Source organism: Paramormyrops kingsleyae, chromosome 1 (genome assembly GCF_048594095.1).
Source record: "Paramormyrops kingsleyae isolate MSU_618 chromosome 1, PKINGS_0.4, whole genome shotgun sequence".
Classification (NCBI taxonomy): domain Eukaryota; kingdom Metazoa; phylum Chordata; class Actinopteri; order Osteoglossiformes; family Mormyridae; genus Paramormyrops; species Paramormyrops kingsleyae.
The window spans coordinates 68,885,226-68,908,040 of NC_132797.1; the positions used below are offsets into that span (position 1 = coordinate 68,885,226).

General features: G+C 47.0%; 1 protein-coding gene across 6 annotated transcripts in view; it reads right to left on the reverse strand.

The window, feature by feature from the left end:
- The window catches only part of LOC111857377 (plakophilin-4), an 83,545-nt gene that overhangs the window by 17,488 nt on the left and 43,242 nt on the right, over positions 1-22,815 (reverse strand). For 2 of the 6 annotated variants that reach the window (XM_072718572.1, XM_072718567.1), the window contains exons 4-10: positions 20,180-20,214; positions 15,037-15,168; positions 14,454-14,641; positions 13,436-13,916; positions 10,135-10,158; positions 4,599-4,790; positions 1,189-1,381 (exon numbers count right to left, since the gene is read on the reverse strand). In XM_072718572.1, coding sequence (XP_072574673.1) covers positions 1,189-1,381; positions 4,599-4,790; positions 10,135-10,158; positions 13,436-13,916; positions 14,454-14,641; positions 15,037-15,168; positions 20,180-20,214 — 1,245 coding nt within the window. Of the gene's footprint in view, positions 1-1,188; positions 1,382-4,598; positions 4,791-10,134; positions 10,159-13,435; positions 13,917-14,453; positions 14,645-15,036; positions 15,169-20,179; positions 20,215-22,815 lie in introns of all 6 variants that reach the window. The other 4 variants (XM_072718580.1, XM_072718569.1, XM_072718586.1 and 1 more) reach the window with 4 other exon arrangements.

The window sequence follows — 22,815 nt, forward strand, 5'->3', positions numbered from 1 at the left end:
AGGGTGTAAGACTCTGGGCCCCCTAACTCACACACACTCAGAAGCAGCAAACCGAACCGCGGACATCCCCCGCCATGAAACTGCTGTGCCACCTGGCTGCATGTTCACAGGCGGGAGACCCAACACGGGCTGTAATTTTGGCGCTTCTACAGAGCCATGAGCAGAAGCCTGACTAGGATGCCCCACAGATTCTGCTTAACGTGATTGGTCAGCTTGCTGGCGGGAGGTGACATCTTGGGGATGCCCCGCAGATTCTGCTAACGTGATAGGTCAGCTTTCTGCTGGCGGGAGGTGACATCTTGGGGATGCCCCGCAGATCTGCTTAACGTGATTGGTCAGCTTGCTGGCGGGAGGTGACATCTTGGGGATGCCCCGCAGATCTGCTTAACGTGATTGGTCAGCTTGCTGGCGGGAGGTGACATCCTCGGAACCTCCGAATGCACAGTGCGTGGAATTATAAGAAGCACCACATGTCAGTCACTAAACTGCCCAGGATATGACCAGCAAAATAACCAATCAGAAGGCAGTTAACCAAGTCAGCTCCTGACAGCGAAGGTAGGGAAGCCTTGTTTCTTCCACCTCTGGCCTATATCGGAGGTCTGGCCCGGCACTGACAGGATCACACTGGCACAAACTACTGCTAAAAAAACCACCTACTACTCCAGCTGCCACTTCTTTCACAGCATCAGGCCCTGGCGGCATCCATGACGTAGGCTGGCTAATCATCGCCAGCCGGGAGCTACAGATATCAGCTTGCTTGCTGGTTAAGGGCAACTATCTGCACGTATTTGTTAGATAGTCACCTTATAGACAAGATAGGAATTACAAATATATCCTAGTTGCTTTGGACATACGAAGCAGCAAAACGATGACATTCTAATAAAAAAAAAAAAACTGTTTTTTGCGTTTATCGCTTAGGGCATCGTATGCTTGTTAACTGAAGTTAAAATCAGGTGATCTGACGTCGCCAACGTCGTCGGGTTCAGAAAAGGGCTCACATGCTGTAGCTGTGATTACCTTATGTACACTGAAGGCGCATTAATGGGCAATACATATTTGGGCACGCCGAGGCTGTAAACTTGCTAAACTAATTTCTCAAGGCATTATGGGTTCAAATATATTGCGGATGCCACCCCTGACCTTGACACGCAGGCACACCAGTACCAGTCCACTCATGCCAGGGGGTACCTGGGATCCTTCTGTATGCTGTCTATGGAGGGAGAGCGAGTGGCCCCATCGTCCACGGCGACGGCCCGCCGGCTGTAGCTGGGCTCAGAGGGCCGGTAGTGGCGGTAGGCTTCGTTGTACGTGGCATAGTTACCCCCTTTGTGGTAGGTGGCGGCACTGTGCTGGCTCAGGGTCCGCTGCAAGTTGCCCATACCTGTGGAAAGAGCAGCGAGAGACCTAACAGTGAAGTTAAACGGGTCAGCACCGGGTCACAGAGCTGGGCTTACGCCTTAAAGGACCACAGCGAGTTCAGGGAAGGTGTCAGCTGTCGTGCCTTGAAGCTAGCAAACAGAAATTAGAGGCTATTAAATGGGTAAAATTCTAGTATAAAAAGTAGGACAATTATTCCTGGAATAATAACAGCAGTAAGAAAATGGACAAAATCCCAAACTGAGACCTGTTATTATATACAACAGTTTACAAAAAACAGACTATTTATAGCCCTGTTTCTTAATGGGCCCGGTAACACAGACTGGCAGCTGTTCTGATGGGTCCTGCTCTTCCGTATAACCAGCAGGACGAATCCCTCGGCCTGGGACCCCTTAATGATGTTTGGGTGAAAACAACAACATCCACGGCTCCAAGGTGAACAGGCCAAACTCTTCCTGGAGATGATTTCTAGGAAAGGGGGTCCGTGGGGAGCCAGACCCCAGACGCTGCAGGGGAAGTCCCTGCCAGAGACGCCCCCCCCCTCCCCCTGCTGCCACACTCCAGCGGGGCACCTGCTCAGCCTCTCCAAAGGCCCAACTCAGGAACTGCACTGCTGCGGTCACTGCGGTCAACAGAAAGCTACTGGCAGCTGCATTACATTTATATTAATGATCCCTGTCAAGTTCTCAGCTTCAGGGAGTTTTGGCAGTGCGCACCCCCCACCCCCACCCCCACCCCACCCCCACTAGTATTTGACTTCAGAGTCTTTTGACCACAAGTTCTCAATAATGACATCTTCTAAGCATTTCCCAATCCGGTGCTCCGAGACCCACAGATGGTCCCACAGACGTTTATGGTCCCTCCCAGCTCCCAGTAAAACATGTGGACTGTCTGGCAGGGAGCTGGGAGGGAGCAAAAATGTTGACCGTCTGTGGGTCCCAGAGGACCGGACTGGGAAACACTGTTCTAAGCTTGATCTGACACATCTTGGTGGTGAGGTTTATCCTGGCTTGTGCATCATCATCATCATCATCATCATCATCATCATTATCATCCACAGAGCCTGTAATTCCTCAATGAGATAAGAGCTGTATCTCCCAGTATCCTCTGCTCATTAGTGTCTAGAGCATGTGACTGACCTTCTGGCCATCCCACCACCAAGCATAGTGAAGTGCTCATTGACAAGCAAAGATCAACCTTGGTCCCCACAATGTACTTCCTGCTGGCCTGCTTATTATTCTGATGCTCTATGTGCAGCATCCCTAGCACAAACGCACACATGGTGTCCCTATGAGCAAATACACACACTGTGTTCCTCTGCACAAATGCACATACAGTGTCCCCCTGCACACACAGTGTCCCTCTGAACACACAGTGTCTCTCTGCAGTGTCGCTCTGCACAAATACACACACTGTGTCCCTCTGCACAAATGCACATACAGTGTCCACCCTGCACATACAGTGTCTCTCTGCACACACAGTGTCCCCCTGCACACACAGTGTCCCTCTGAACACACAGTGTCTCTCTGCAGTGTCGCTCTGCACAAATACACACACTGTGTCCCTCTGCACAAATGCACATACAGTGTCTCTCTGTACACACAGTGTCCCTCTGAACACAGTGTCTCTCTGCAGTGTCGCTCTGCACAAATACACACACTGTGTCCCTCTGCACAAATGCACATACCGTGTCCCCCTGCACATACAGTGTCTCTCTGCATGCAAATTGTCCCTCTGCACACACAGTGTCCGTCTGCGCCAACACACACAGTGTTTAGCCTGCACACACACATTGTGACTCTACATACACTGCCTTCAGCCAGCTCAAAGGTCACCTTGTTTGGTGACCTGGAGTGACACCAAATTTGCCCAAGATCTGAAGATGAGATCTGTGCAGGGGAAAATGACCTATAATGCAGTATCTGAAATTGCAACAATGTCCCACATCTGCAAAAGTATTTCTGGATTCTGTTTGCCTCCTCCTGCTATGATACAGCAAAGTTCCTCTGTATAATACTGTCAGATATCTTATAAAGCACCCATTAAAATCATGAGAATCATGAAATTATCAATGTAATCTTTTTTTAAAATAAAAAAAAAATAAAAAATTTCCCCAAAAAATAACATTCCGGGAGATCACGCCAGATCCCAAATCTACATTCCATGTGTTACTTCCCAGAGTTCTTTGCACTGGGGATCGATATTTTCACCGAGTGCCACACTGACCTCAGTCCTCGCAGTCGAATGTACGTAACGCCAAAATAAAGAACAAAGAACAAAAAAAGAGAGCCCTACTAAAAAAGGCCATTAAAATCTAATTTCACAGCATAACAAAAACTGTTCTGGGATCAAATTGGATTTTTTTTCTAATGAAGTAGGCTTACACAAAAGCCCTAAACAGTCATTTTTCTTTCTCAATACGGCCCGGGGTAAACACATTACGCATGCTTATCTACAAATACCGTTCTGGGCACTGATACAATTTATTACCCGACTCCCCTGGTAGATAGGAGACTCCCGGGGGGGGGGGGGGGGGGAGAGAGGGGGCACGACGGGAGCCCGATGGCAAAGAAATGGGCAAAATTTTAAATGGGACTGGATTTAATTTAGCGACACACCCCCTCCGGTTCCGGGGTGTGGCCACCCCACACGGCCACGTAACACCCCAGATTACTGGATGACAGTCAGAAGTAGATGCAGGACAGTCATCATTACCAATAATTAATACAATGAATAATAATGGGCAATGTAGAGCAGTTTATTGGCTCAAAAGGGACTTGATTCCACAAAGTCCCGCTGTATTCCCCGGATGGGTGGCCATCTTCAGTGGCTTGCACCCCCCCCCCCCCCCAGCAGCTGTTCATTTGGGGCAAAGTACAAAGTAGAGCCCCCAAGGATAATGGGGCACAGCAGAGGGGATGAATTCAGTGACACAGCTGAATCCTAACCCCAGTTTGCTCTAGGTAACTGTCTGACCCTGTATTCTAAAAAATGTACATGGATTTGGATAAAAGCATCTTCGAAATACATAAAACTCACCCCCCCAGTTAATTTCCGGTAAACAGATAGTAGGGATAAATAAAATAAAATAAAATAAATAGAAAATTCCTTTATTGCATAAGGAAATGAGATGTTTTTTCTGGGATTTCGCAGTAGAATATCACCTCTCATAACACTGGTCCAGAGAATATCAGACTTGTTGCCATGGCCGGAACGCATACCTGAGCTTGTCCTGTAGAGGGCGCTCTGGGAGCCGTGGTTCAGGTCGACAGTGCCATGATTGGGACTGTGGAACAAGGGGGCCGGGAAGGTGCGGCCTTCGTAAATGGGGGTGATGTTGCGGTCAGGAGACATGGCCATCCTCAAGTCCTGGCCCAGTAGGCTGTGCTGGCTGGCGTAGGAGGTCTGAAGGCCTGTGGACGGGAGCATATTATCGGGGTTAATTCACGGCCCACGTCACGCCCCGCCTCCACCCCCCCACCTGACACCCCACCTCTGTCGCTTCTAATAAGGATCACAGCCAAAAGTGATGGCAGGGATGGAGGCCTGTGAGCAATGGATAAACAGCAGCATTTCAGGCATGTTTGTGATGGGGGGTGGGGGGGATCAAAGGCCCTGACATTTTATCCCCTTTTTCTCTTTCACACCTAAGCTGCTAAGGGGCTTATCTGAAATTAATTTAGTGAAATTTTTAAATGTCTGTGTAACATTGCAGTGGAGTGCAACTCACTGAAACACAAAGGCGGTCGTACTGAAAAAGGCCACTTGGGGAATAAAGAGCACATTCCTAGTTAAAAGACAGAGAAAATCTACTCTAATGGATCCTTTCTGAAGGCTGCAAACTCTGGCAAAAAAAGGGAGGCAAGCAGATGTCTGTTTGCCAACGGGGAGATGGACCCACAGCTCAGTAGGTGCAGGAGCTGCCGAAGGTCAGGAAGCACGTGTGTGTGTGTGTGTGTGTGTGTGTGTGTGGATTATGTTTATAGTATATTATGGGGACCAAATGTAATAAAAACCTGTTATTTTGACGTTCAGGGGACCATTGTTTAGGTCCCAACAATGATCTGTGAATGCAGTCAAAAAACTTATGGTTACTTATGGTTAAGGTTAGGGCTGGTCCCCACAAAGATATAATTACAAACACCGTGTGTGTATGTGTTTGTGGATATGTCTGTGTGTACATGTTGCCATCTTGTCCCAACATTCTTTGTGAGGCGTCCTGAAAGGCACCTTTAAATAAAATGTATGTATTAATATTGTATTTTTACATTATTAAAGACAAACAAAATAGAAATGAAGCGGCACAGTAACAGACCAGTGGATGGAGGCTTTGCGGGCCGGGTTTCCACACCCAAAATCATCCGGACTTTCTCGGCTTCGACTCGCATGTATATCCGAGCGGACGAATGCAGTGTCGTCATGGCCACTTTTGAAATTATATGTGCAATTACTTTCACCGTCGTAATGATGCCGTTCCACCGATCATTAACGTTCTGCCGGCCTGGAGAAATTCACTGGGGCTGACAAGTATTTACTCAGTCACGTTTTCTCTGATTCACGGCCCCGGCTAAGCAGGGGGAGTAAAACACGGACGCGGGCTTCACAGGACATGCATCTAATCACACATTAGAGAAAGAAATGAGATTGTTTGATTGCGGTCTGGTAAATCAGAGATCGCTGGGTCGTCTGTGTGGTACGTGCGACTGGGTGGGGGGTGGGGGTCATTTACTGTCCCTTATCTGGGATGAGGCGGCGCTGCTGGATGGGTTTACCAGGCAGGACACTCGCACACTCGATTTCCCACGGAAATAAAGCCTCCATTTCAGGTGAGAGAGAAAAGGCCATTTTTGTCACTCTGCGATCTGAGTGAAGACACTGCCTTTAATAGAACCCTCCTTGAGGATGGGGAACCATCTTCGGGAAATGGCTGAGAAAATGTTCCTCATTGTGAATTACATTATATTACACTTTCACAGTTATTTATGGCTTTTAATAATGGCTTTTATCAAAAACAGCATTTTTTCTTGGTGAAATCAGGGTCAGACGGCCCCTTGAGCAGTTGGGGGTCGCAGGCCTTGCTCAAGGGCCCAACAGTGACATCACTCTGCAGACCCCAGTATTTGACCCGCTGACCTTCCAATCACAGCGTCCAAACCCGCTGAGCCACAAATCACCCCCCAACATTACATAATTTGTATATGCGTATATATTTCTGTGGAACATTAACAGACGCACGCAGGTGGGTCTTTACCGTAGCACAGCGTGCAAACTGGGAAGCCCGGTAGAAATGGGACGAGCACAACAGAGAGGAGGATTCTGGGAAAGGGAGCGTGACCTTCCCCTTGGTTTTAAACCCATCTGACACAGGTCGATATTTACAAAAATGAAAAACCTCCCCAGTAAAACGCAGCATAATCTTTCCCCACTGAGCAGCAATTAATCCAGCATGGAAGAGCGGATGGTATTTGCATCGGGGGGGGGGACCTAGAGAAATAGAGAAACTCCCCATCTTTAACGAAGAGTAAATACTATGAAGCAGTCTTGTTAAAGGTACATGTGATCTCCAACATGGAAGCTCCAAAGATTAAAAAAGCACTGTGGTCATAATCACAAAAAAAATTGCTCTGTGAAATGGGGGAGGGAGTCGGCAGAAAATAATACTGAAACAGAATACAGCAAAAAACTCACTTACAAACTAAGCGTCAGCCATAGAACCTGGGTTTTAGATTTAATATCGAGCCATTCCTCCCACCATATGAACAGGTGAGCACTGCGGCACACAGACACACACGCAATAGGCTGCTTCAGTGGCTGCTATGCGGCCTGACACCCCCGGGGCCGTTGGTTTAAGTGTGTGTATGTGTGCAGACACATATGTGCATGCCTCTGTATGTGTGTGGTCATATAAATATTACATTGTGACGAAAAAAAACAAACCTGTTATTTTGACCGCACAAGGATAACCGCAATTTTATAAAAATCTATAAATGCAATCAAAAGCCTTAAAATGTATTTTGGAGGTTAAGGTTAGGGCTGGGTAGGGTTTAGGTTGTCTTGGTCGGGATTAGGATTATGCCCACAGAAATTAAGTCCCCACAAAAAAACAGATCGCTAATCCCTCCCTCTGGGTATGCCACCCGGGGTATACTGAAAATTCTGGGTCCCCCTCCCATTATAGAATTTTATAATGTTATGTATTCAAGGGCCCCTGTAGAGTGTTGGGCCCCTAGAATCTGCCAGTGTACCCATTGCCATGCTGTGCCCCTACTGTGCCCCTGCTGTGCCCCTGCTGTGCCCCTACTGTGCCCCTGTTTCCCATAATCCAAAAAGCCACACGGCATGGGTGAGCAGTCGCCCCTACACTGTGGTGACATCCGGTGATGGACCGATTTGCCGTGTGGAGAGCCAGAGACAGTCTCCGGACTGTCTTGCTAAAGCACTTATAGAAAATAGATGGACCGCACAGAACGTTGATACCCTTGTTTATGCATTACTGAAAAACATAATTATTTTAATGCACTGCCGACATCCGACGAAATGAACGCAGACGAAATTAGCGGCATGCTAAATCTGTGGCACACATTAAACAAACAGGGGAAATTAGTTACAGGAAGAATTACTCTGCGCAGTCAATTCTGGGATGACGGCCGATCAGACTCTTCCAGAAATTTCCCGTTGAAATGCAAGTAGATTTGTGGCTGCCTGTTACAGCTGACAGGACCGTCTATATCTGCAATTCGTATTTCAATAGTCGGACACCACGCCACGCTTCGCTAATCGGACAGACATAGCACCAGTGGCAAAGATGCTAATGCTAAAGGCAAAGAGGATAACGCTAAAGTTATTTATTCCATACGGAAAAGTGACCTGGCAATCACACCAGGCCGTGTGACCCTGCGTAAGGAAATATCATGGTGTTACAAAAATGCTGCTTAGCTGCACTATTTTATGTGCTAGACATAACTAATGATGCTTCTATAAATTATCTTAATTTGTTAGCCTCTGAGCATCTTGGAGAACATCTGCTGCGTATGTGTTAAAAAAATAAATTAAAAAAGATTTAATGTTGTTGACGCTTATGAAGAGTCAAGCGATTAATCATATTACAAAATTCCGCTCTCACAGAAAACGGGAATGAATGGCCTGAAACCGAACCGGAAAAAGAGGGTTACACGTGTTTTTTTTCCATTTCCCAAAAGAAGCGTTCATCGGGGTTTACGTCGTAATGTCCTTTGAAGGGTCCTTGTGGTCCGCTCACGAGAGCTCCAGACCAAGCTCGCCTTTCACATCACTCAATTAGCTATGCTATCATTTCATCTTTTGACTATAAACAACAGCCAACTTCCTTCAAATCGCCAGACAACAGAGACTATTATCTAGGCTCGGCAGCGACGAGAAGCAGCTCAGGGCTACAGATATGGTCACAGCCTCCGAGATCAAAAGCAAGAAAAAAGCGACAGAAAGAGGGAAATTAAAGCCAGATGTTAGGACACAGACAGGAGGTGGGACAGGAGGTAGAAGACACTGCGGCCAATAATCAATTTTTAGCAGCTGATGTAAAAATAATTTTCTCCTGGCTTCTGTTCTGTCTGGATTTTGATCTAAGGTCACTGTCTGGATGTTCACTGGGGGGGGGGGGGGGGGGGGGGGGAGATCAAACATCATAATTACTTCAGAAATTAGACCACATAATGTCTTCCCATAAATACAGGCTTCCAGAACATGCCTTTCTTTTTTTCCATGAATGAACATCTTTGTTGGAAATAATATAGTGGTGAAAGAAATTCATAAAATTAATTGGCAACACTTTACTTGAAGCAGTCTACATAAGGGTGACATGTAACCGTCATAAGAATGACACGACACATGTCATGTACATTAATGACACATTATTGATGTTTATGACTGTTGTCATAATGTGTCATTCAGTTCCAAAAACCGAACAATACATTATGACAATAATGTGTCATTAATGTGCATGACATGTGTCGTGTCATTCTTATGACGGTTACATGTCACCCTTATGTAGACTGCTTCAAGTAAAGTGTTACCAATTAATTATACTTTATCTCATCCACTGTGGATGAAGAGTATTTGCACAATAAGTGTCGTGAGAGATATGCGCTTAAACACCCGTAGGTTTACCCTGCTCACCACCTGGATTAACCCGCTCATCACCTGGTTTAACCCGCTCATCACCTGGTTTAACCCGCTCACCACCTGGATTAACCCACTCATCACCTGGATTAACCCGCTCATCACCTGGATTAACCCGCTCACCACCTGGATTAACCCGCTCACCACCTGGATTAACCCGCTCATCACCTGGATTAACCCACTCATCACCTGGATTAACCCGCTCATCACCTGGATTAACCCGCTCACCACCTGGATTAACCCGCTCATCACCTGGATTAACCCGCTCACCACCTGGTTTGTAGTGTGGAAGGGTTATCTGTCTCTAGGGGGGAGGTAACATTATGTGGGGGAGGAGCAGGGTGCTACACAGGCTGGAGCTACTTATTGGTGTCAGGGGAGGCAGAGAGGAGGACAGGAGCACAGCAAGTTTATGCAGCCTCTGGACATGAATAACATTGGGGTTGCAGTGTGAGAGGCATATGACTCGAACACATGCACAAACACACACATACACACAAACATAATCATTATATGTATTTTTTAAATATCTAGGGGGGTTGGGGGAGGGCATGTTAATGACATGAGGAGGGGGGGCAGTGGGTAGGAGGCGGGCTTCACCTTGTAGTTCATCTATCAGTGCATCTGGAGATTTCCATTGGCCGCAAAAAACAAGACGACAAAAAACAGAAAGAGAAAAAGGAAACAGAGAGACAGTGTGAACAAGGAAGCCAGGACAGAAATGAGGTCATTCCTGAGCGGACACAGAGACTGCACCACATTAAGTGCCCATGATTTTGCAATCACAAAAGGGAGCGACGAGTATGATTATGCACATTTCATGCCACTGAATCACATTTTTAATAACGAGGACCGCCGTCAGTTCGGATGAAGCAGCCTAATTACCTCTGAGAGGAGGCACAGCACCACAAGCACGGCATGAATCACAACCATTGCCGCGTTTTCTATACCACGCTTCCCAAACGTCACCTCTGCTGCTGCCGTATGTTCTATACCACGCTTCCCAAACGTCACCTCTGCTGCTGCCGTATGTTCTATACCACGCTTACCAAACGTCACCTCTGCTGCTGCCATATGTTCTATACCACGCTTACCAAATGTCACCTGTGCTGCTGCCGTATGTTCTATACCACGCTTACCAAACGTCACCTGTGCTGCTGCCGTATGTTCTATACCACGCTTACCAAACGTCACCTCTGCTGCTGCCGTATGTTCTATACCACGCTTACCAAACGTCACCTCTGCTGCTGCCGTATGTTCTATACCACGCTTACCAAACGTCACCTCTGCTGCTGCCGTATGTTCTATACCACGCTTACCAAACGTCACCTCTGCTGCTGCCGTATGTTCTATACCACGCTTACCAAACGTCACCGCCGCACATCCTGTACCACGCTTCCCAAACATTACTGCCACTGCTGCACATTCTGAACCATGTATCCCAAATGCCATGAATTCTATACCACGCTTCCCAAACGTCACCACTGCGCATTTTGTACCATGCTTCCCAAACGTTACCGCGACTGCAGTGCATTCTGTACCACGCTTCCCAAACATCACCACTGCATATTCTGTACCATGCTTCCGAAACGTTACCGCCACTGCAGTGCATTCCGTGCCACGCTTCCCAAAACATCACCACTGCATATTCTGTACCATGCTTCCGAAACGTTACCGCCACTGCAGTACATTCTGTACCACGCTTCCCAAACATCACCACTGCATATTCTGTACCATGCTTCTCAAACGTTACCGCCACTGCAGTGCATTCTGTACCACGCTTCCCAAACATCACCACTGCATATTCTGTACCATGCTTCCGAAACGTTACCGCCACTGCAGTGCATTCTGTACCACGCTTCCGAAAACATCACCACTGCATATTCTGTACCATGCTTCCGAAACGTTACCGCCACTGCAGTACATTCTGTACCACGCTTCCCAAACATCACCACTGCATATTCTGTACCATGCTTCCGAAACGTTACCGCCACTGCAGTGCATTCCGTACCACGCTTCCCAAAACATCACCACTGCATATTCTGTACCATGCTTCCCAAACATCATCACTGCGTATTCTGTACCATGCTTCCCAAATGTTACCGCCACTGCTACACAATCCGTACTACGCTTCCCAAATGTCTGCAGATGTGCCGATTGCATCCGCCTTAATTTTCTCTTGTTCTAATGCTCCGGTCCCACTAACATCCTCCTTCATCAGATACTTCAAAGCACAGATGATTAGTTTTTATGGCCCCGCAGACAGAAATAAATGAGCAGAATCAGACCCATTGCTCATGTCTGGACGACAACGTTTTGGCTCCCAGTAAGCCTCCGCCTCACCCCCCCAAAGCGGGAACCGTTTTAAGGGCCGGCATGTCTTTCACACTACTGGTCAAGATGGGTACAGGGATGACACAGAGTGGAAGCCGATCTGTGGAAAAAGTCACCACCGATGGCCCCCCTTCCACTGAAGGCTCTGGAGCATGAAAAACCAGTGGTGAGGTGATCACTGACCCCCACCCCTCACCTCAGGGCACCACCTGCTCAAAATACTCGCTTTTGGGAAATAACCTACAAATCTGCCAAAAAGCAGAACAAACTGGCACTTCAACAGACTCACTCCCAGAAGCATTTTCTGGGTTAACAGGTGACCCTGGGGCGATTCAGGGCCCCTACACGGCCCCAAAGCCCCCACCCAATCTGAGATTCTAATTTTACATCTGCTTATTCTTACTCGTTATTGGTTTACACTTCATCCACATTTCCATTTACTTATTCAGCAAATGCTTTGGTCCAAAGACAATACCTCAGATCACACATTTCTGCTCACTTTTGCACAAGTTTAAATGGAAACCTGTCGTCAGTCACCCAATTTACTCGCTGCACTCGTCTGTCCCGTCACGCGATGTTGTTGCCGTCAGAGTAGGACCAGAAACGCCTGAGTCAAAACTGGTATCGAAGTTGGGAGCGGTCCTTTCCGTTCCTGAGGCTTTGATCATAAAATCTTTCCCTGTGGAAAACAATGACCACCTTTCTTCCAAAGTTTTCGATGTCCAAACCCGTGAAATCTGGTCCAGCAGCATAAAAAACAAAAAAGGCACACGTCTGAAAATGGGAAATCAACAGGAAAGTAACAGGAATGAAATGAATTAGAGAATCCTTCCGGAATGTTCCGGGGAGTGGAGCCGAAACCGCGTCACACTCTGTAAACAGGTAACGGATTCAACGGACACTTGCTGGAGTGCCTGGGAGACGGGGGGGGGGCGGGGGGGGGGATGCTTTCAATCAACACATGGGGAGAAAAAACAGGCTGAATTATTCATGGGACAGGGGGCTTGTTCACAGAGCACTGGGCGAGGAGTAGCTTAACGTGAGAGCGATGATCAAACATGCCACTGGCAGGAATTAAAAGCCTCGTTACATCTGACATTGATGCCCATTCAGGGAGCCATAGGAAAGCATTAGGCCATACGTACGTCACAGAAGAGATTAAATAATTGATCGGTTCCACAAAGCACTACAGATGCCATGTTCGCAGGTCCCATGCGGCACATACATATGTGTGGATATATATATACAAAACAGGCACATATGCTTCTTATATAACTTCCTGCAAAGTTTAAGGGAAATATTTCCTTGTAGTGGGAAAAAAACGGTCCCACGTCCACGTTTGGGTTCCTGCTTTTTGACAGCTGTGGGATTCATGCCATTTCTGGAAGGGAACGATTTCAGGCTCTAACAGTCAGTGTCAGCCGCCAGTACATATGGCAGACTGTTTCCGCAGCGACGTAAACCCCCCAGATAGGAGGCGTCTGGGTTAATTAATCTTGAGCTCTGCGGAGATGCAAGCGGAATGGGAAAATCTGTAGAGCATCTGGGGCGTCATCCAGAAACCCACCTGTGAGGCTGTCGGGGCGCGGCGGGAGCATGCGCTCGTAGAGTTCGTAGGTGCGCGGGGCGTAGAGGTCACCGTCGTGTAGCAGGGAGCGCGGCAGCGTGGAGCCGTAGTGCTGAGGCACCGCCGTCATGCCGGAGCGCACCGGCGAGGGCGATGAGGATCCGGGCGTGGCCGCGGGGGAGCCGGCGCGTGCCGGCGCCTGGTATGGGGAGGAGGAGGCAGCGCGGCCGGCGCTACCGGGCCGCACGGAGGCCGGAGAGCCAGGCCGCTGGGAAGCAGGCAGCGTCGTCGCGGAGAAGACCGCCGCCAGCGGTTTGGGCTCGGCCACCACCGGCGAGCCGTAAGCGCTGCCCAGCAAGGTGCGCAGGGAGCCGCGCGACGGGGACACGGCACTGCCGTACGCGGGCGAGTGCGTGCGGGACGGCACCGAGCTCACCCTCCGCATGGCCCGGCCCGAGCCGGCGGGGTGACTCCCGGTCACCTGAAGGTGGGGGGCAGAGGAGATCAAAGATAGGGCTCAGGGATCCAGATGGGACAGGAGCGACGAAGTGCCGGGGGGGGGGGGGGGGGGAAGGTATCATCGCATTGACACGTCGGCACTTGGACAAACAGGCTGTGAAACACCTTCTCCCTTCAGGCAGGGAGGCTGCTCAACAGCTAACATTTAGTAACTATCTTAACTATTTAACTAGTTACTGTTTTTCTAGTACTATAGGGAGACTCATTTCATTGCCTGCAGCTCCTGCTATATGCATTTGATAAAAAAGTATGATTTGATTTCGATTCACTTTGATTAAAGCTGCCTCCCTCCCCCAAGGACTATTAATAACGACATCAGCAGAGCAGATTTCCCGGATTACAGTCTAACGCGTAATATACTGTATACACACTCATGGTTTATACATCAAAAAGAGACTGATTCGTTTGAAATGTAAAGATATCAATCATAATCAATCATAATGCTCAGATAAACCCCCCCCCCCCTCCCTCCCCGTGGAGATGAAGGATAGAGAGGCACCTGGATGGAGGTCTGTCCCTCAGCGCGGGTTCCGCGGCCCAGCGAGTTTCCACTGCCAGGATAGGAGTGCTGGAGCCTGAGTTCCGGCTTGCCGGCACCCTGTCCACTGTAGTACCCACAGGCCTCCTGGAAGCCGCTGTCCGAGTACGAGTTCATCTGCGTGGAGCTGCGGGAGTTCCCGGCCGACTCTGCTGGGGACGCGGGAGAGGAGGCATGCGATGAGCACGGCATCATGTAACCGGCACACACCGGCTGCGGTCCCGCGCCCCCCAGTATCCCACAGTCGAGCGGAGCCGTGGACGCCGGCATTCTCCCGTCCAACGACGGCGTCTCACAGGCTTCCCGCTCGGCCACGGCTCCCCGGCCGCGCTATTTCAGCTCTGAGGCGAATCATGTGAAACTGAGTTATGTGAAAGCGTGAGAGGTGTGACGCCGTGAGTCACGGCCCATGGGCAACCGGGTGCCGGTTGAAATGCTGCAGCCTTAAAATGTGGCACAGCCCAGTGCTGGGATGGAGAGTCACCGTGTTATTGTTGGGGTTGTGTGTGTGGGGTTGGGGTAGGTGGTGGGGGGTTTGACAGACCCTCACTTTCATGCAGAGATGTCTGCTCGGGGGAGTACAGCGATGCCTGGTCCGCCTCACTCCGCGTGCAGTAGGTTGGTGACTGCGAGCTGTCCGTCACCCGCGATTTGGTCTCACCCACCACCGAGGCGTCTGGGAAGGGAAACGGGAGTTAGAAGGGAATGCTGATCAAGCCGAAGGAGAAAGGCAACAACTGTGTCGAGAGTGTGCAACAGGAACCCGATGTACCAGAAAAACCAGCCTGAGGAGCTCACAGGTTAAGACTCAGCCCAAAAGAGGCTGAGCTCATGTCAGGTCCCGACAGATTCCTCAACCTAATTGCTCAGATTAGTAAATTGCAGTTTACCTCTTATTCAAAACCACTGAGTACATTATGAAGCTCTTCTTTAAAAATCATCCCTTTATTGCTCGAGAATGCTGTCCAGAATGTGTAAATCATCTGCTAATTCAGTCATCTACGAGAGGCAGCTAAAGTTAAACTCTGATACGAGTGACCTCCACAGACTGATGGTCAACTATGGCTGGAACGTGAAATACGTCATTTTCTCGGACATAAATAAGAGCTAAGTTCAATGGAAAATATCGGCTCTACGAGAAACACACGTTTCAAATGCAGAGATGTATTTCAGGAAATTAATTTTCATTCTCCTGAAGATTCCAATTTGCAGGGGGACGTTATCAGCAGTATTGATCGCAATGGGATTCACACGTCAGGACGATGCCGGCGGAGGTTCACGGCCAACTATGTAACCCACCCCCCTGCCTAGGATGGCCTGGTTATGGAAAGAAGCTGCCCTCCTAATAAATCATCGCTGGTATGAACAGATAAGCCGCAGCAAATGGGGGACGCCAACAAATCAACACTAAAGTGGCACTGAACAGCGCTCGTTCAGTTAACACACACAGAAACGATAACTCCAATTCGAAGAGCCACTGCGTGAGAAGAAAAAGGGATAATGACCAATGGGCTAATAAAACAGCCAGAGATTCAGTCACATCCTTGCATCACCAGAAACATATATATTACACATCCCCGACAAGGCTTACGATGATATTTCCTTCAGAAGAAGGGAAAAATCAAAAAGGCAATAAATAACAGAGCCATCTCATATTCAACTCTGTTTCCTGCATGCAGCCATACATCTCCCAAAGCAAACACATGGTCTCACAGGTGGCTACACATCTCCCAAAGCAAACACATGGCCTCACAGGTGGCTACACATCTCCCAAAGCAAACACATGGCATCACAGGTGGCTACACATCTCCCAAAGCAAACGCATGGCCTCATAGGTAGCTACACATCTCCCAAAGCAAACACATGGCATCACAGGTGGCTACACATCTCCCAAAGCAAACACATGGCCTCACAGGTAACTACTCATCTCCCTATGCAAATGTACAGTCTCACAAGTGGCTACATCTTCCAATGCAAAACACACACCCTCACAGGTAGCTACACATCTCCCAATTACAATGCACAGCCTCACATTCAGATACACATCCCCCAATGCAAAGACATGGCCTAACAAGTGCCTACACATCTCTCAATGCAAACACATGGCTTCAATTGTGGCTACACATCTTCCAAAATAAACACATGGCCTCAAAGGTGGCTACACATCTCCCAGTGCAAAATGCATGACCTCACAGGCAGACACATCTCCCAGTGGAAAACGCATGGCCTCATAAACAACTACACATTTCCCAATGCAAATGCACGACCTCACATGCAAACGTCCATCTTAGTCCATCTGGCCAGCTTCTGATTATAAAGGTCTGACCAAACACAGCCTAGATCTTTCTGAGAATAAACAAACCTGAGTTGGTTCTGCAAAGCAGATGTTTTCTCAGTCCCACATTTCGGGCACCCAGAAAAAGACTGATTTATATGCGCTGTGTGCAGACTCCGAGAATCGAGACCAAACACACGATATCCATCACCCTTGCCGGTGACGGCATAGAAAATCGTTCTGAATAACTCGGGAAGGCGTCTGTAACACTTTGAAGCTTAGTCTTTTCTCCTTGAAGATTGGGACAATTACACAGAATGATGATTCCATCACAAAACATCTACTTAAAACTGTTATGCCACAAAACTTCCTCTAATCACACATTCCAAGTAGAACTAAAATACAAACAATAAGTTTTCTTTATGACCTCATTTTAAGTTATGCTTTTGCAATCAATCAAATGGACAAAACATTCAATAAAGTGCATTTAATCTCAGCTAAGTATTAATTTGCCTGATTATGAATCCCAGGCAGTGACTGCATTGGTGCATAACAGGGACACAAATAATTTGATTTGAAACTCCACAGTTAATATGTCAAATGGAAATTCCATTAGTGGAATTTTATACCATTCATTTCATCAAAATCTTCAAATATTAATGTGACAATACCAAATAAATGAGACTAATGACAGCTTTGACAAATTACCAGAATAATTTCCGCAATTAGTGCTAAACTAGATTTTACTCTGTTGGACACTAACAGACCAGTAAATCATTTTCCAGCTTACAAACAGGTTTCGGCAGTCTTCATGGAGAGATACTTCTTACTCAGTGTCTGGAAGCGAAATTTTACTAGCATCATCCTTTGCAGTATCTGGTTTTCTAGGTACTTAATGGTTAATTTGAGATGGCTCAACGTAGCAATTTGAAATGTAACACAATATGAATTCCATGCACCAATAATAAAATGCAAAATTAACCTTTAAACAAACAAAGTGCTACATGTATTTATAGATTGCAACAAAACCAGCTTATGGTGTTATTGTTGTGTTTTTAAATTTTATTTCTTAGCATTTTCCTTCATTTGTATCTTCTTGTATTCATTCTGTTGCCTCTGATGCCAGTTTAGCTAGATGTGCTGATTTTTTAATCCCCTTTAGCCATTAAAAAAAAATAGCAACAAAGATACCTACTTTGTGAGCAGGCAATAGCCACTTTCCTCCGCTCTGAGGCTGCTTGTCCAAACAATGAGTCCAAAACATGAATGAGCTGTGACTGGATGAAAGAGTTTTCAGTGACCAATCACTGTTCACCACTGTTTCGCCATCCTTTCCATTTTCTAACTACCATGGATGTTTCTGGGCACGTTGATCGATGTGGTTATTCAATCATGTCTCACATCTATATTATGGAGACATAGCAACACATGATGTGCAGCCTACATACTGTATCCACACCATGAATATTTAGAGACTAGCAGAGAACTGTGCCATGTTAAAAAACTACACTAAGAAAAGCACAGGAAAAATGGCATTTATGGGCTGGTTAAAGCCCTGCATAGGCAATGATTCTATGGCATACTGTCTCTGCTGCAATGTGCCGAGTTTGCCGAGCATCTTTGCTAAAACAGGTACAGGGCTGACGGATTTGGTCAGCTGGCTGGAGAGAGATTCTTAATTTGAGGCATGTCTGCACACACATCCTCATATACGAAATAGTTTTATTACCTTGCAAATAGTCTGTAGGGTTTGCAAACTACCCCAAACGCTTTTGACATAGCTAATTTCATGCTTATAATGGAATGATATAGATTTGCCGTAAGATTTCTTGCGTGAGCTGGAGAGTCTGAAAGCGTGAATGTCACACCAGATGATGAGAGTAGTCTGAAAGCGTGAATGTCACACCAGATGATGAAAGTTGGCAACCCTGGGGTAGAAAGCCATCCACACTGCCATTTTGTCAACAACAACAACAAAAAAAGATTCCTAGAGACAGACGAAGGATAACATGGAAATGGCACTTAATGAGCACCTCTGGTGGGGCATACAAAGTTGCCTTATACCTTCTGAGAGTAACTACAGAGCGGCCCACATAAATAGCCCCACGGGTTCATTCTATTTGTTAAGATGCTGGGCTACTTTTAAGCTGACCATAATATTTTTGGCAAACCTCACAGAAGCTATTGTTTTAGAAATATGATGCTATATGATGCATAATCACCGCGGTGATTACCCTTCCGGTGCACCACCTGTGCAGGGCCCTTTAGGTGAACTTTTTTGTTTGTTCTGATCCCACCCACTGTCCATGATTGGCTGACATAAATGTGATGCCGCAGGGTTGGTCAGCAGGACTAATTATGCAGTTACCAGCAGGCTTTGCACCGCACCACACATAGCTGTAAATATTGTATATTAATACATGTATTTGTGTATTTATGCTGTAAACAGTAAATGTCGTAACCGTGTAACGTCTCCCTTTGAATACGTGCGTTTCATTAGTGTGTAATTGTGTCACGTAAATTGTTGACGTCCCAGTCTGTGGCACTGCTAGTATTAAACCAAAAGTGACTTTTAATAGAGAGCAACTTCTATTTTAAAAGAGCTGTCATCTCGTTTATTAAAATGAATCGCGTACTCGCCGAAATTCATGTATTTGCACTCGGTTTGTGGGTCTGCTGCATCAAAAACATTCCGCGCCTTCCAGGGTCGTGTGGCGTGACACAGAATGAACAAAGTGGCAGCTTTAAGTATGTGGCAGATTGTTCACGATGATGTGTTTGATTTCATTTCGGCCGGATGTCGTTTGAAATATGCAGGCAGCCAGAGGTGCCGTTAGAGATCTAGAGCTCTATGTTAACACATCATACTGGGCCCCCAACCCAGCCCGGTCATATTATGTTCTGAATTCTTTAGGGTCCCTGTCGCTCAGAGGCACTTGGAATCGTCCTCTCCCCCATCTACATTGCCTCTGTGGCCAGCTATACTAGTGTCATGTAAATTTTGTACACGGTATACCTTGACAATAGGCTGACAGACAGGATCACATTAATATACTATAAAACTACCCTGAGTAAACCCTGCTCCCTTTATGACTACACTGGCAGCCTAGAAACTAAAAAACAGCCTATGAAATATGTATGACAAAATAGTCTCTCTCTTGAATTTTTTTTTATCCAATTTAAACACATAAATAGTTTGAACATTCTGTAAGTATGTAGTCAGCAATCTTCATCCTCCACATAACACATTCCAATATGCAAGTAATTTTAGTGACATCATGATTATGCAAATTAGCACACTGCATCATTCAGCGACTTCTAGTGACTTCTGGAGTAGTACTTTTGTTGCTCCTCCTTGAAAGGAGTTCGGAGTGGGGATGGGGGGTGAGGGGCGGCGTTGGAGACACGGTACCTGCTGATCTCCAGGGGAAGGACTTCTCAGAAGAGCTGGAGGAGGAGAGGAGAGAGGAAGAGTCAGGCCAGGCCACGGAACAAGACAGAGAGGCTCCCCCATGTGGACAGCGCTCGTAACTGTGGGGGCGCCGTACCACTGCGTGCAGCTGCCGCTTAAAGATAAACCAATGAATTAAATCCCTGCTGGACACTCTCAGTAACAGGAATATCTGAAAGTACAGCAGCACATTAATTTAAGCCGTTTAATTAACATAAATTGAACGAACCTCCCGATTACAGCAGTGCAGTCGAACAGGATTTTATTTAGAGTGAAACAAACAACTCCCACCCCTACTATTAATATGGGGGGTGCAGGGAAGCTGACCCATGGAATGCCGGACGACGATCAGGATCCGGGCATAGCCATGGTGTCCCGGTGACAGGCCCCACGAGGGGCCCCACCCTATCGCGCGTGGTCAGTGCGCCAAATGGCATCGCGGGCGGAACTGCCGAACGTGTTTTATAACACGTCGGGCACAGGGAGGCAACAGAAGGGAGATGATACAGAAATGTACATTCGCACCTATTTATCAGGCACTTATGTCCAGAACAGGGTCAGCCAGTCCCTGGAGCGACTGAGGTTTAAGGGCCTAATGGTGAAATTACACTGCCGACCCCGGGATCTGAAGCAGGAACCTTCTGCTCACAGGCAGAGCGCCTCAACCCGATGAACCATGTACACAATGCATGTACAAGCAAACAATAATTCCTATCGGTGTGACTGTTAGCATGAGCGTTGGGGGAAACAATCACAATTACAGTCAACCGAATAGACTCTGTGGTCTGAGAAGGTTTGGGAGGAGGACTTACTACTGAACGATCCTAATTAAACAAGATGGCCGCATGATCCAATACCCTATTTCACTGCACACTGCGTTCTGGGCAGTACATTTAGATTAACGTGGGAGCAAATGATTACTGACTAACTACAGCAAATTAAGAAAATCAATCACGGCCCAGTTAAGTCATTTATAATGCCTGATTTTGTTAAGAGAAAATACATACTGTAACTACTGACGGATGTCACATATTTACAACTGTTTCAGCAATTTCTGTTCTTTCAGAAAGCCCATACCAGTCAATTAAAGTTTAAATTAACATGCTTAACCCTTTCATAGGCTTGCATTCAGCCTGGTAAAATGTTTAAACAAAAGGTGCTATCATACAGTAGCCCAGTCATTTCTGACCACCACAAATATCCATTCATCCATTTTCTATACCTGCAGGTATAGAAGGTATAGAAGGGGTCCAGAGCCTATCCCTGAAACTACAAGTCCAAGACAGGGAGCAACCCAGGAAGGGGTGCCGACCCATCGCAGGCTGCACTCACCATTCATACACACATTCACACCTATCGACACTTTGGCGACTCCAATTCACCTTGGACTGTGGGGGGGGGGGAAACCAGTGTTACCCAGAGGTAACCTAAAGGCTCCCGATGCAGGGGAGTGCATAGCTTTAACTGACAAGCCCCTTTAAACATTCAACTGAGAAGGCTTGCAATTCACCCCCCACCCCAGTAGGGGGGGCTTAAAAAAAAGAAAAAAAGCACACCCAGACAACCCATCCTAAACTAATCTCCCTGGGCAGCCATCTCTGCCTGGGGGTGATTATAGAGGCGAGATTGGCATGGATGGGTTCTGACCCGAAAGCTCAGTCTTACCCGATATCAATCACAGGCTTCAGTGTGGGGTCTGCCTTTGAAAAAGGAAAAACTCGAAACAATGAGAATGTACGTGGCAGAAAGTGGGCAAGCTGGTAACACTCATGGTTACATTCATAATTAATGCTGCTCTTTGAGGGGTACAAGCATCTAAAATATCGATCCACCCTCCAGTAGGCAAGAAAGCACAGTTTTTATTCAAGCTGACATAAAATCCAAACCTGTTCAAACAGAACAGGCAAAATAGTTGTGCTTTTCCCAAAATAAAGGCAAGACGGAAAAAGAAAAACTTAATAGTAAAAAAAAAAAGTATTTCTTCCCTTTCTGGTGGAACTGGTGTTTTGCAGAAATTCTGTCCTTTTTATAAATATAGCAAGATACTCGTAAGTTAGTGTTGAAGGACACATTAAGGTAGCCATGTTTATAACACTAAACAATCCAGATTCTCTCTCACTCTCCCTCTCTTTCTGTCTCATATACACACACACACACACACACACAAACACGCGTCAGACGTATAGAGGTCAGGTGAGCTAAAAAAGCTGACAGTATCTTCTATTTAAAAAAGAAAAACTGCAGCATCTTCACGATTTCTCATCCCTTCGAGGCCTTGGGATCATCTGGGTCCAAAGGCGGGATATTAAAACAAAACTGTGACTTTAGGGACCATGGAAAATTAATCCCCTGAAACAGGAACGGTTGATGCAATGTACCTTTTTACTGAGCTGATGTGTGGGAGCTTATTCTCCTTACTGAACAAAGGAGCTGACCGTTGCTTGGGCACTGATCCGTCCCTGGCATTCCGACAGGTGTTATCGCACTAATTTTCCTGGGATTATTCAAGGTGCAGGAAGCCCCAGTGGTGCCCTTCATGTACACATGGTCCCAAAAAGCTAATTACTGCAATCAATGTCACCAGGCTCATGATCCTC